The following is a 15,104-nucleotide window of genomic DNA, read 5'->3' on the forward strand; positions in this document are numbered from 1 at the left end:
GGGAACGTTCATGGTTGAGTACCCGTTATATAGGAGATATACTTTGGAGGAAGGGGACTGAAATTATGTCTCTAACTAGGGGAGTGCCAGTGGGGATTGGCCTCTTACTGGAGACATGGTTACGGATACGACGAAAAATGTTTCCGGAGAGGAGATATTTTTTACAAATGGCTATATGTGGGGCTCCAGGGTTTCCGTTAGGAGAATCAGATAGTGTATACAAAAATTGGGCCCGTAAGGGATTATATATGTTAGGCCAGATATGGAATAATGGAGAAATTAAAACTTTTGAAGAATTAAAAGAAGAATATGAGTTGGAAGAAAGGGATATGACATATTATCATAGCCTGCGGAATTATATAAAAAGACGGGCAGGGGAAGAACTGGAACTTACAGAAACAGCGCTAGAAAAGGCAATTAAGGGAGGAGGGGGCAAAGGGGGAGTGTCACGATTATATAAGGCACTATTAAAAATGTCCAACCCTCAAGATCATTATATGAGACGATGGGAGGGGGCCTTACAACAAACCTTTTCAAGAGAAGGTTGGATGAGGGGACTCAGATATTTATTGAAGGCCTCTATCACTCAGGCAGTGGCTGAGAATGGTTATAAAATATGGTACTGGTGGTACTATACACCAGATAGACTACAAAAAATATACCATAAGATATCACCGAACTGCTGGAGGGAATGTGGAAATAGAGGTACATTTATGCATATATGGTGGGAATGTCCCAAGATACAGGCATTTTGGTCCCAAATTCGGGCAATGGTATACCAAATCACAAAGATAGAATATCCAAATCGGGCGGAGTATTGTCTTTTGCACTTCCGACCGGGAAGATGTAAGGTACACCAACATAAAATGGCTAGCCAGATTTTTGCAGCAGCCAAAATGACAGTGGCAAGGGCATGGAAACAGATAGAGGTACCACATATTCAAGTAGTAAAGCATAAACTCGATTATCTGCATCAGATGGCGAAACTGACCGCACTGAGAAAAGGTCAATTACATAGGTTTCAACAAATTTGGCAACCTTATGAGCAGATGAAAGAAACATGTAAAACACCACACTAAGAAAGGAGAGGGGGGGAGAAATGGGGGAAGGTTTGTTAAGAGTTTATTTGCAAATATTGCTATAGAAGAAGAGATAAATATGTTACACATATGCTGAGCGTTGCAAATATGTGGAGATGTATTTAACATGTTAAAAAATAATAAAGAAATTTAAAAAAAAAGAAAGTGCTCGCCAGCTATCTTCCAATACAAATTGGGAGATGGCCGGCGATTTCTTAAAAGCGGCGAAATCGGTATAATCGAAAGCGCCATTTTAGACAGCATCGTCGCTTTCCCCGTTGCTTCGCCGGCGAAAGTTCAAGGGGGCGTGTTGGTAGATTAGCGAAGGCGGGACATGGGCGGGCATGGGCGTGGCTACCAGATGGACGGCTTTCGCCGATTATGAAAAAAAAAAGTGGCGTTAAGCAGTATTTCACCGGGTTTACTTGGTCCTTTTATTTTCACGACCAAGCCTCAAAAAGGTGCCCCAACTGACCAGATGACCACTGGAGGGAATGGGGGATGACCTCCCCATACTCCCCCAGTGGTCACCAACCCCCTTCCATACTAAAAAAATAAAACTAAAAATCTTTTTTGCCAGCCTGTATGCCAGCCTCAAATGCCGTACCCACCTCCATGACAGCAGAATGTGTTGTATCCTCCGACAGCCTTTCCCTGGTTGCGATGTGGCTCTCGAGTGAGTGTGACACCTTTTCTGTTAGGTGCCCTGCAGAGTCAGAGTGTGCCCTGTTTTGTTTCCTGTTGTAGTCCATGCGGTAGTGGCCATTTTTGTAAGCCATTTTTAGTTCCCTTTCCTATGTTACCCACGTTAGATAACGTAGTTCTTACCTTGAATGGTGCTGAAAGAGGGCATTGTACACCATTGTGCCAGCTCTGACCTACTGCTAATCTTAGTACCAGGGGACTCTTTGCCAGTGGGGCACAACCTCTGATCTGCAGTTAACTGTGAGTAAACGTGCATATTTCAAGAAAGGACTTTTTCAGAGAGATTAGTCTTCAGGTGTGAACTGGTGTGCCAAAGTTATACAGCAGCAATAAGTCCTAGAGGCTGTATGCAGGTCCCTGGAGCAATTTTAGTGGGTGCAGTACATTTGTGGGTAGTGGGTTTGGGGGGGGGGGGGGTTGGGGGGCTCAGCTCCCAAAGTAAGGGAGCTATGCACGTGGGAGCTTTTCTGAAGTCCACCGCAGTGACCCCTAGGGTGGCTGGTTGGTGTCCTGGCATGTCAGGGGGGCCAGTGCACTAAAAATGCTGGCTCCTCCCACGGCCAAATGCCTTGAATTTGGCCGGGGTTTGAGATGGCCGACATAACTTTCCATTATCGCTGAAAAACAAACCCGGGCATCTCAAACCCTGCAAACTCCAAGGCATTTGGCCGGGCTAAACCGTATTATCAGAAAAAAATGATAGCCGGCCATCTTTTTCGATAATACGGTTCCAGCCAGCTGTAGCGCCGCCACCAACATAGATCGCCGGCAATCTATTTGGCCGGCGACGTTCGATTATGCCCCTCTTAGTGAACGCTTGAACCAGCGAAAGGACTTGCTAAATCTTAGTAAAAGACAATGTTTTGTTATTCCAACCACATTTTGGCCAGTAAAGGATTTAAAAACAAAACATTCAATCTTAAAACATATACGAGAGGAAACAGGAAGCCAATGGAACTCTCTAAGCAAATGTTCTGCTCTGTCTACTCAGCAGATTAGCATGTAGTTAACCACAGTGTACAGAACATCACTGTGAAGATTCAGAACTCTTGAACCAAAACTTCTTTAATACAATCAAACAGCAGAACTGGAACTCTGTCCTGTACCAGGGAAGCCGGAAAATCTCAGCACTGGCTGATGAGTAGATGTTGGTGGTTTACAGTAGCTTGAAAGGGGGGGAGTATGCAATAGGGATAGCAAACTCAGCTTATAGTTGTTAGAAAACCATGCTGTAGGCACACTCTCAAACCCCAAAAGGAAAGAAGGGCGGGCTACAGCCCACATACACAGGGCAAGGCCAACCAATAAAAAAAGCCCCACAAGGCACAGGGAACTGGGACATGTGCTCAGGAAAAGCCTATTACAGAGCAATGCAGGAAGACCAACATTTGTAGTCCAAAGGCACTTCCTGCCTTTCTCAAAGGCACAAGCAATGTAAACTGTTACAGGCATTGCAATCTGATATAACAATGTCCAGCACATACATATAAAAAATAAACAGCCTGCCTCCATGAATATGGTTAAGTACAGCAAAGCAGATATTCTCTCAAATTTGCTCCTTCTAAAAATTAAACTCATGGCCTTGTTTTGCAGACATACCAAATCGCACGCATTTACAATTGGGCCCCCTCTCCAGCTCACACGATTAAGGGGCCTGATCTCACGGGTTACCATATGGCTCCAGAAAAAGGAGGACGGGTTTTACTTCCATTGCTTTCAATGGAAAGCAATTGCTTTCAATGGAAGTAATTGAGCCAGCTGGGTTTTACTTCCATTGCTTTCAATGGAAAGCAATGGAAGTAAAACCCGGCTGGCTCAATCCGTCCTCCTTTTTCTGGAGCCATATGGTAACCCTCCCCCACCACCTGCAATCTGGTACCTATCCTCTTCTTTTAAAAGTTCTTTTTGCCACAATCTGCGCAGTGGCAGTGCCTGCACTCTTAGCAATAGCAGGTTGCTTCAACCAATCCCCACAGAACCTTCCTGCAGCTGCATCCCGCACTTGAGGCCAGGAATTGGCTGAAACAGCCTGCTACTCAGCAGTAGCTGTTTCTGACAATCCCGGGAGCCTTTCTTCAGCTGCATCCCATCCTTGCTGAAGGAAGGCACTGGGATTGAATAAAGCAGGCTGCTCTTCTTGCTAAGAGTGCTACTGCCAGCACTGCACAGACCGTGGCAAGAAGAACTTTTAAAAGAAGGCATGGATTGCGGGGGAGGAGGACAAATAGGGAGAGAGATGCTGTATGGTGGGGGCAAGGAAGGAGACAGGTGCTGCATGGTGGGGGACAACGAGGGAGACAGGTGCTATATTGTATGGGGGGGGGGAGCAACAAGGGAGACAGAGACATACCAAGTCATCCGCATTTTGTGTGTGACACACGTATTGGGTCCCCAACTCCAGCTTCCATGCCAAAGTCCCCTTCTCACATGCAGTGAGAGGAGGCAACTTTGGCATCTGACATGGACAGGCTGAGGCGCTCAGTAAGTATCGCTCCCCTTTCCTCCTTCCCAGTTCCAGCGTCTGTCCTTCTCCCCCCCCCCTCCCCCAGTCCTGTCAGTTTTTTCCTTTCCACCAGACCCCGTAGCAACACTGCTTCAATTGAATCAGCCTGCCTGAGCTTTGGGTCTCCCCTATGACAACATCCTGCCCTCAATGACGCAACTTTCTGCTTCCGCGAGGGTGGGCCACTTTACAGGGAAGGCCTGAGGCAGGTTTATTCAATGGAAGCAGTGGCGCTAGTAGTGTCAAGGGGGGGTAAAAGTGACAAGGACTGCGGGGAGGGAGAGGGTAGAAGGAGAAAGGGGACAGATGCTGTAACTGGGAAGGAGGGGATGAGAGGGGAGGGACACTGTGACAGGGAAGGGGGGGACGCAGATCATATCAATATCATCTGCTATCTCTTCCTCCCCCAAAGATTCCACAAGCCTGTCTCATGCTTTTTTAAATTCATATATAGTCCTTGTTTCCACCACCTCCTGTGGTTGGTCATTCCATATTTCCACTGCCCTTTCCCTTAATCCTTTATGTCAAGCTGTGACCAAAACAAGCATTTTTAAAAAACCTACGGGGCTCATTTTCAAGAGAGAAACATGTCCAAAAAGTGTCTTAAAGCACCATTTGGACTGAATGTCTTCTCAAAACGTCCAAATCGGTATTTTCAAAACCTGTTTTGCAGTCATCTATCTATGTATTTCATCTACAGTGCGTCCAAATCACAAGGGGGCATGTCAGGGGCATTTCAAAGGTGGGATTAGGGTGGGTCTAACACACATTTTACAGCCATAATGGAATAAAACCAAAATGTCTAGGGCAAAAACTTCAATGTTTTGGTCTAGACCAGTTTTTCTAATGAATAGGACACAAAAAGGTGCCCAAAATGACCAGATGACCACTGGAGGGAATCAGGGATGACCCCTTCCCATCCCCCCCCAAAAAAACCAATGTGAATAAAAATAGTACTCACCAGCCTCTATAACAGCCTCAGATGCTGCATTCAGGTCCCCATAGTGTAGTGGTGGGTGCAGTGCACTGTAGACAGATGGACCCAGGCCCATATCTCCCCCTACCTGTTACACTTATGGTGGAAACTGTGAACCCTCCAAAACTGACCAGAAACCCACTGTACCTACATATAAGTGCCCCTTCGCCCATAAGGACTATTGTAGTGGTGTACAGTTGGGGTTTTGGGGTTTTTTGGAGGGCTCAGCAGACAAGATAAGGTAGCAACGGTGAGATGTGTACCTGGGAGCATTTATATGAAGTCCACAGCAGTGCCCCCTAGGGTGCCCCATTATTCTCCTGAGATGTCTGTGAGATCATTCCAATGGCTTGATTTTCTATGTTTTTACCTTGTGCGTTTTTTTATTGGGGGTTTTTTTTTTCCGAAAAATGTCCTGAAACGTTAAACACACAGAGCACAAAACCTTGTTACAAATGGTATTTTCAGGAGAAAAAAATATGGACATTTTGCTTTTTCAAAAATGATTACATTTGCTATTTGGTTTTGGGACGTTTAGTGCAAAATGTCCAGTCTGACTTAGATGTCATGTTGAAAATACCCCTCCACATGTGCCTTTGAGCAGGTATAAATTCTGGCATGGGAATTTTCCCCCATACACATGTGAAGCAGAACTTTGTAAAATGGAAAACGTGCAGATTTTATTCGGGCCAGAGGCACATACAAAGCATGTCCCCTTGAAATCTCTATGTGGTGTGGATATCCATGTGTAAACAGCAGCTTTTAAATGCTGCTGTTTACATGTGGGTGTGTTTCTAAAATAATGGCTAAGGAAATTGCTTCTTTCAAATTGTTTCTCCCCTCTACAGTTTTAGAAATTAAACTAAGGCCTATCCCCAAAATTAATGATTTAGAAAAGTTCCTTATGTTTCAATACAGACTCCTACAATGGAGATAATGCAGTCAAAAATATCCCAGTTGGATACAAATACTTTTTATTAAGAAAATTAATTCAACTTGGTTGTAAAATAAGATTGGGATACAAAGAAAAAGTAGAAAATATAAACATTTCTTTGAACTATAGAAACATGAGAGCTATACATTTTCCAGGGCTTTAAAATTCTGCAGACTAGTACAATCAATGGTACTAAGCCAACTTGACTACTGCAATGCAATCTACGCCAGATGCAAAGATCAAATCATCAAGAAACTTCAAACTGCACAAAACACAGCTGCCAGACTCATATCTGGTAAAACGAAATATGAAAGTGCCAGACCCCTGAGAGAGAAACTACACTGGCTTCCACTTAGAGAACGAATTGCATTCAAGGTCTGCACTCTGGTTCTTAAGATCATTTATGGTGAAGCTCCAGGGTATATGTCAAGTCTTATAGACCTACCAACCAGGAATTCTACTAGATCATCACGTACGTTCCTGAATCTTCACTACACCAGCTGCAAAGGTCTAAAATATAAATTAATATATGCTTCCAGTTTCTCCTATATAAGTACGCAAATATGGAATGAATTACCAAAATCCATAAAAACAACACATGACAAATAATTTTCAAAAATTACTGAAAACCAACCTATTCAAAAAGGCATATCACAAAGATCCATCCTAAATATCAGTATGATTGCCATGATATTCTTATGCACCTTATCTGTATCTATATTCTGAAATTCTTATTCTATTAATGTGAATGTTGTTGTAACATTTTGTAAGCCACATTGAGCCTGCAAATGGGTGGGAAAATGTGGGATACAAGTGCAGCAAATAAATAAATAAGAAATTTCCACCGGAACTACACAAAACATAACCTTTAATTTTCTGATTATTTAAACTAACCTATTCACGATTGAAGTTTATTATTTCTGTTTGTTCAAACTGATTTATCACAATTGAAGTGTAATCTTATACCTTTTTACTTCTCAGCATGAAAATGAACTTTCTTTTTTTTAAATTTATTCTTTATTATATTTCAATTATACATTTACATAAAATAAATGCCAGGAAAAATAAACAGAAAATTTATACAACATTTAGTAAATATCAAGAAAATATACTTTTAAATTTGACCACATATCGATTTCAAGATATAAGGAAATACTTTTAAAGGAAAATTTATCCTGTTATTTAACAGAAAGAGGATAAAGCACACATTCCAACCAGCGGTTTCAGCTACCTGCAGGAGCAGTCAAAGACCCATCAACATTGCCGCTTTCCTTAACGGTAATAAACTGTAGCAATTTAACAGGGTCAAAGAATACATAGTTAACTGAATTTAAGGAAATTAAACATCTACAAGAGAATTTCAGAGTAAACGTTCCTCCCAGTGCTAAAGTCCGTGACCTCAACGCAAGGAATTCCTTCCTCCGTCTCTGTGTAGATCTACTCAAGTCTGGAGGAGTGGCCTAGTGGTTAGGGTGATGGACTTTGGTCCTGAGGAACTGAGTTCAATTCCCACTTCAGGCACAGGCAGCTCCTTGTGAGTCTGGGCAAGTCACTTAACCCTCCATTGCCCCATGTAAGCCGCATTGAGCCTGCCATGAGTGGGAAAGCACGGGGTACAAATGTAATTTAAAAATATATATACTTGTATCCTTGCCCCGAAAAATTGTTGGGAAATGTTCCTGAAGTAAAGCCATAAAATATTGTTCCTGTCAGACTCGAAGGCAAAAGTAACCAACAAAGTTGTACGTTCAGTTATTACCTCCAAGGAGGTTTCCAATAATTCAGTTAGATTTTGAGTTGGAATTGGGGCAGGAGTTCATGTTATACCTGTAATATAATACGCCTTTACTATAGGAGGAAATAAGTCAGCTGAAATACCTAAGACTTCCAGGAAATATTTTCGCAACATTTCTATTGCGGGTAACAGAGGTGCCTTTGGAAAGTTCAGGAATCTCAGGTTATTCCGTCTTAACTGATTTTCTAAATATTCAATCTTCTTCTGCACCTTATCATTATCACTCACAAGTGTTCCAAAAGAGTTTTGAAGTTTTTTAATCTCAGAATCATTTAACTCACGTTTTTCTTCCTGTATTCTCACCCTCTCGCATAGAGCTTGATGTTTCTGTTTAACTTCGGTTACTTCAGTCTTAAGAGAGTTAACGGATTGTTGCATTGTCGAACTCAGAGTTTGAATTGCATCCCACAGGGTTTCAAGTGTAACAACGGCTGGTCTCAAATTTCCGCCAAGATTAACCGTGGGGGTACCCAGAATAGGAGAAGCTGAGGAAATAACCCCACTCAGACTTCTTCCAGATGGTAAATTTTCTGGTGTAGAAAACCAGCTGGGCCTCCAACAGTCGCTACCAATTCAGACAGCGACTCTTGAGCTTGAATTAATCCTCCAACGGGTCTTGGTGGAGCTGTTTGTAGAGGCGGGCTCAAAGACGCCGTCTCCAAGCTAAAGTCTCCCAGCTGACCCGGAGACCCAACCAAGGTCAGAAGGTGTGTTCCATGCGCTTGAGCGCAAAATGCCTCCATCGTCATCTATCGCATAGCTGAAATATTACCAGGGCTAGAGGAGGCTTTAGCCCCAGTCTTCCCCTTTCTTTTCTCCATAAATTGGGGAATAAGAAAGACAGCTTAGCGAAACGCGGTGGAGGATCAAGAGCGTTCAAGCCGCACTTCCTCTCACGGACACCATCTTGAAAAAAGATTCTGATCAAAATGAACTTTCTTTACTTGAATATCTAACCTACTCTGTCACCTCCATCTTAACTATGTATTTTCTCTTTTCTGGAATTGGTGATCACATTACGGAACATTGTAAGCCATATTGAGCCTGCAAATAGGTGGGAAAATGTGGAATATAAATGCTACAAATAAATAAAAAATAAATAAATAAAATGTGTTTCCTGTTGAGCTTTTCATGAAATGAACGTTTGCATATTCCTATCAACTTTGAAACGTGAGTGACTGAAAATGTTTTTTGTCATGTAGAGATTGGAGCAGGAGAAACATGAGCTAAGGCTAAAACTGGAGGCACAGGAGAGTGAGATGGATAACCGTGTGGCAGAGCTGGAGAATGACTTGTCATCCCTGAAGGAACAGTTGCGACACCAGCGTTGGGAGCAGCAGGATACCAGTCGTGAGAAGTCGCATGCTGTGCGGGAGTTAGCTGAGCAGAACCAGCGGCTTGTGGAACAGTTGAGTCAGGTGAGGTGACACCCTCCCTTCTCCTCCACCTCTTCCTCCACGCCCAACACACTTCCTACCTCTCCTCTGCTCCCTTATCCAAAGCACATTTCTTGCCCCTTTTCTTTTTCCCCACACCTCTTTTTCTCTCTTCCTACATCCAGAACAGCCACCCCTTGCCTGCCTTCTCTCCCACAACCAGAAGATAACTCCCTTCTCCACTCATCCACCCAGAAAACACACACCAGAAATCCTTTCCTTCTCCTCTGTTCTTGTTCTCAAAAACATACCTTCTGACTCTCCTTTGCTCTCGCACTCAGAACACGAGCTCTGCCCCCTTCAGTACCTTACTACACTCAGGGAACTTCATTCTTCCTCTCTCAGATTAATACAATACAATACAATATTTATAGTCCGCTACTATCCTATAGCATAGTTCAGAGCGGCTTACAGTTTAAGAAGCTAGCCACATACTTTGTATGTACATATGCAGCCCTTTTCTAAAACTGCCTTTACACACAGAAATAAAATTAGTCTGTATGGGGGCAGTTCTGTAATGTAGGTGCTAACATTTATGCACCCATACTAGCATATGTGTGGATATGTGTATATGCCAATATTTAACCAAAGCACTATTCTGTAAATACATGCATATCTTATAAAGCATGTATTTGCAAGGGGGTGTACACGTTGGCGGAGCATGGGTGGGACATGCACTTATGCATGTACCTTATAGAATACTATATGTGCGTATGTTCAACATTTAGGGAGGAAGTCAGGGATGGATCCCTGCATGGGCCTCCTGGGAGCCCTTCTCATTATCAGGGTGGACTTTGCATAGCAGCCTACTACCTGTGCAATTCAGTGGTTGTGTTTTTCAGGAACGTGATAAATCTACCAATCTCTACATTGTGTACTCTATGCAACCTGCTTACGTCATGTACATCATTTGTCATTTAACATTTTGTCAGTTCTTGTGGATACTGTTATTGTTAAATTTGTTCCTTGTGTGATGGATAATAAAACCATGCACTTGGCAGTTGTGGCTGGGAGAAGGGAGGGGGGCCCCATATGCCAGTCGGCTCAGGGGCCCCACAAACTTGTGATCCGTCCCTGGGAGAAGTGGTCAAGGTACGGTGAAAGTCAAGCTTTTATCACGCCTTGATTTACCAAGGGAGTCAACAACCTGTGGTATAATAATTCCACAGGTTGCTGACTATCGTGGTAAATGAATAATGCTGCTTGGAAGCCACCTCACAAATAGCATTATTCCAGTGGCCTAATGCTCCCAGACCGGAACCTACAGGGCCACTTTCCCCTGGTGGTCCAGTGAGCTTCGGGCAGGAACAATCCCCTGCCACTCCTACCCTGGCTGGCACTGTCTCCAAAATAATGTCTTACACTACTACTGCTAGGGATCATGTTTCCATATAAGTGAGACTACTGCTAGAGGAGCCATTTTGTAGACAGCACTGGCCAGGGCAGGAGTGACTGGAGATTGCTCCTGCCTGAAGCTCACTGGACCACCAAGGAAATTATGGTAGGCCCTTTCAGGGGATGGGAGGCCCTTTGGAGGACTAGGGTGCCTTGATAAGGGAAGTGGGGGGAGGGGGGCTTGACTGGGGGATAGGGGAAGTGATTGAGTAGGGGTGGGGTTAATTGACACAGGCCCTGCAGGTTCCGGCCCAGGAGCATCAGGCCATGGATTTAAGGCCACTCCAGTAAATTAACCTTCAGGTTGCGTTTGGTTTTTACATAGTAATGAGCTACTTTACGAACATTTGCATATTTTGCATCTCAGTACTATGTAACCTGTGGTAACTTAAATATCACTGTGGTAGAGCAAGATAAGCTGCGTTAGGGCTCTTTAAGTCACATTAAGGGACAAATAATGTGACAAGTCCCTAATGCAGCTTGATAACTATCCCCCCTTAGGGGGGAGTTATACCAGCTCTATTACTGGTTTAAGAGCATGTGCCCAACCATTTAAGCACATATATGCCCATTTAGGCTAGAACCTTGACTAGCTTGTACCTGAAGCAATGGAGGGTTCAGTGATTTGCCCAAGACCACAAGGAACGTGAGTGGGATTTGAACCCTGGTCTCTGGTTCACAACTCTTAGGCTACTCCTCCACATCATCAGCAACCCGTAACTAGATAGTTCTGAAGAATATCCCAGTAGTTCTGGAGCAGTCCGGGAGCAGAGTCTGGGCGTAGTTGGGGACTTACCCAGTTAGTAGCAATATTCAGTCCACTAACTAGGTAACTATCTGGATAAAGTTAGGACAGCAAAAAGACTTCTAACTTTATATTGGTAGTTATCCAGGTACTGGTCTCAATATGTATTTATTTATTTATTAGGATTTATTTACTGTGTTTTTGAAGGAATTCACTCAAGGCGGTGTACAGCAAAAATAATCTGGACATAGGCGATAGACAATTATAGTAGTAAACATATTCAAAGAACAATACAAGGTATGGGTATGACATAATATTGCTACATTACAATGGCAACACAATATGCAATAAAACATTTTAATAGACCGCATAGGGTGTAAGCAAAGATGGAACATATAGATAAGATAGATGGACAGTAGTAAGAAAATAAGGGACTAGTTTGAAGCAAGTTGCACATGAGGTAGAATGGTGCTTGAAAATTATCTTAGCTACGGTAGGAGTGGATAAACAAGTCAAGCTCCAGTACGTGAGCTGGCATTAAAATATTAAAAATTGACAGTAGCAACGTTTCAGGCCTAAAACCATGCTAATGTTTGTGCAGAATGTACGTTAATCCAAATAATCTTACAATTGGAATCATACAGCCTGCTCTAGAATTTTCACAAAGTGGTACAGTTGAAATTTGGACAATAATTACTACAAAGAAGCAGATCAAGGGTAGTTTTTTTCTTTTTTGTTTTCGAAACAGGCTGCACACTTGGCCGTTTCAATATTGCAGGTACAAGAGCCTCAGACAGAGAAGCCTACAGCAACACCACTAAAAAAAAAAGAAGAAACTTACATATTCTGCACTATTTTGATACATGTAGCAATAGAATTTAATTTTCCAAGAATCTCCACTAATTGCTAAGTGGATAAGACTCAGTGGCTACATTTACCTGATATCCAGGTATGGCCTGCCGCTGAATATCTACTATAATAAAACTCACCCTCAACGTTCTGAAGACAACGTTCTGAAGTCACTCAGTCACTCACTGAAGGGTTCATGGATTCATGGTGGTGAAGCCACAACACTGACCATGTCTCTCTGCCCCGCCCTCGCATGACGGACCAATCAGAAAAAAACACCCTCAACATTCTGAAACACAAAGGACCATCACAACACCGTCCCCAGGCAACACTAGGCAACGTAAGACGGACCAATCAGAGGAAACTACGTGACAATAAGGGAGGAGCATTCCCCAGCAGAATGGCTCATTATCTGTGCAGCACGGAGAGCACAGAACCACCGCTGGAACGAGAGAAGAATATTCCTGCTGTGGGTATGTGCAAAAATAGACCGGGGGAGGGGGGGGGGGGAGAAATTTTTAAATGCCTAATGCCAGTACTGAAGAGTGCCAGAGGGCCTATAGCACAGACTATATTTGGGATCGCTTGACATGGAGTCAGATGAGCCGGAAAACAACGTGCCTGTCACCATCTGGGACGTGGGTGAACAGGACAAGCTGCGGCCCAGCTGGAAGGATTACCCGCAACCCAGCCAGCAGCAAACAGCGACCAAGGAAAGGGGAGGAGTACTCCTTCCCTGCCTAGGAATCGCTGGAGACTGGCTGCCAAACTAACGAAACAACCGCACACCGATGCACCACCTCCATCATTTGAAAGGCATCCACTCTTTCTTCAACAGAAATGCAAACTAATAATAAAAAACAAACAAAGAATACATGGTTTCTCAGGCGGCTGCAGGTAACTCCCCACCCCCTTCCTCTTCCCCTTTTGCCGAAGCGGCCAAGGACGTGCCCAACCATCCCCAGCCTCAGGCAAGCTCCCACCTCGGGGATTCCCCGAGCACCCAGAAAAAGACGGCGCTGATTCCTGCAGCGCATAAATGTTCCAGCATTCCCCTGCAGCCGGCCTGAAATGGACCAAACATACCGGATCACCCCCCAACGGCCCGAGACCGTGCTCTTCTCCCTTCCGCCAACTTAAAACAACCATCCCCGTCCTCAGGCAAGCCGTCACCCACCTCTAGGATGCCCAGAACCCCAGCCCAATGGAAAAAGATGGCGCTGCTTCCAACAGCACATTTCTCTTCCAGCATTCCCCTACAGCAGCCCTGAAACTGCCAAAAAATACCTACAGACAAAGAACGTGCTCCTCTACCTTCTGCCCATCACTGCTGCCTCAGCACAACACAAAAAAAAAAACCTGGGAAAAAAAAACAACACTCAGCAAAGGCTGACCCCCCTACAACCACATTTACATTTCACCAACAGACCCCCCTCCACAAACCTCCTTGACAGACAAAACCACACACACACAATACAACAGAAACACACCCTCAAAGCCACACACCAATCAAACCCACTTTGCTAGCACAGCACAGCACATCCCCCAACCCCCAAGCAAAAAACAAAACAAAAAAAGACACACATCAACAACCTGCACACACACCGCACCCTCACACACTCACACACACACACAAAATAACTCTGTGACACATACACACACACACACAAAAAAAAACCCACATGCTAGCGCCCGTTTCATTGGTTTCGGAAACGGGCCTTTTTTACTAGTCTGGGTATAAAAAGCCAGCAGTATTCCACTTGTATGCAGAGTTCAATATGATTTTCACATCTGACAGAGCCTTTACTATCACAACTCCAAATCATTTGAAGAAGAGTGCCACCTTCTGCATCACATTTTGTACAATTAGAGGAAGGTAACCAGCCTTATGTAACCTGGAGCTGTATAAGTTAATGCCCACATTAGAACCAAGCCACAATATGAAGGGCAAGCTTTACCATGCCCCTGATAAGTATTTTTGTATTAGCATGTTAAGTCCCTCTTTAATATACATATAACAGTTTTAATGAGAAACATAGTTAAACTGTTTTTATTGTGTATTTTATTGTATAGGCCTGAAAGGAAGCTGTACAGACTAAAATGGATTGAAAAAGAGAAAGAGAAAGACAGCAGACTGAGTTGAATATAGAAAAAGAGAAAAAAGTGAGAATAAGAGTTGAGAGAAACTGCAGCGAGAAAGAAAAAAGAGAGATATAACAAAAAAGTGACATTACCATAGAGAAACAGGGAAAGAAAGAAGGAGAGAAACCAGAATCTGAGAGAGGAATAGAATGGAAATATTATATTAGCCTGCCAAACATAATACTGGCTAAAAAAAAAATTGAGTAGATATGATCTCTGTGGTCTATATTCAGAAAGGACTCTTCCCAGTTCTCTGTCCTTTTTTAACTAAACAGTTTTTATAGCTTTCAAGACTGCTGTTTCTAAGGTAGTTAGTAGGGTTATTACTTCAAGAAGGTACCTTTAAACATATTAATATACGGAAAAAGACTGAAGGAGGCAATTGAAAGAGAAAGTAAAAATGATATTTATTCAGAGGGAAAAATAGTAAAACAGAATGAGACAGGGAAATAGAAAGCAACAGAGACCAAAGAGATTGATAAAGAGGGCAAAGTAGACTGAAATGAGACAGAGATAGACAAGAAGAAATAAAAAGGGAGAAAAAG

At 43.3% G+C, this 15,104-nt stretch overlaps 1 protein-coding gene across 1 annotated transcript in view; it reads left to right on the forward strand.

The window, feature by feature from the left end:
• The window catches only part of BICDL2 (BICD family like cargo adaptor 2), a 300,101-nt gene that overhangs the window by 135,352 nt on the left and 149,645 nt on the right, over positions 1-15,104 (forward strand). The window contains exon 3 of the mRNA XM_030210010.1: positions 9,195-9,410. Coding sequence (XP_030065870.1) covers positions 9,195-9,410 — 216 coding nt within the window. The remainder of the gene's footprint in view (positions 1-9,194; positions 9,411-15,104) is intronic.

The sequence above is a fragment of the Microcaecilia unicolor genome, chromosome 7 (genome assembly GCF_901765095.1).
Source record: "Microcaecilia unicolor chromosome 7, aMicUni1.1, whole genome shotgun sequence".
NCBI lineage: Eukaryota > Metazoa > Chordata > Amphibia > Gymnophiona > Siphonopidae > Microcaecilia > Microcaecilia unicolor.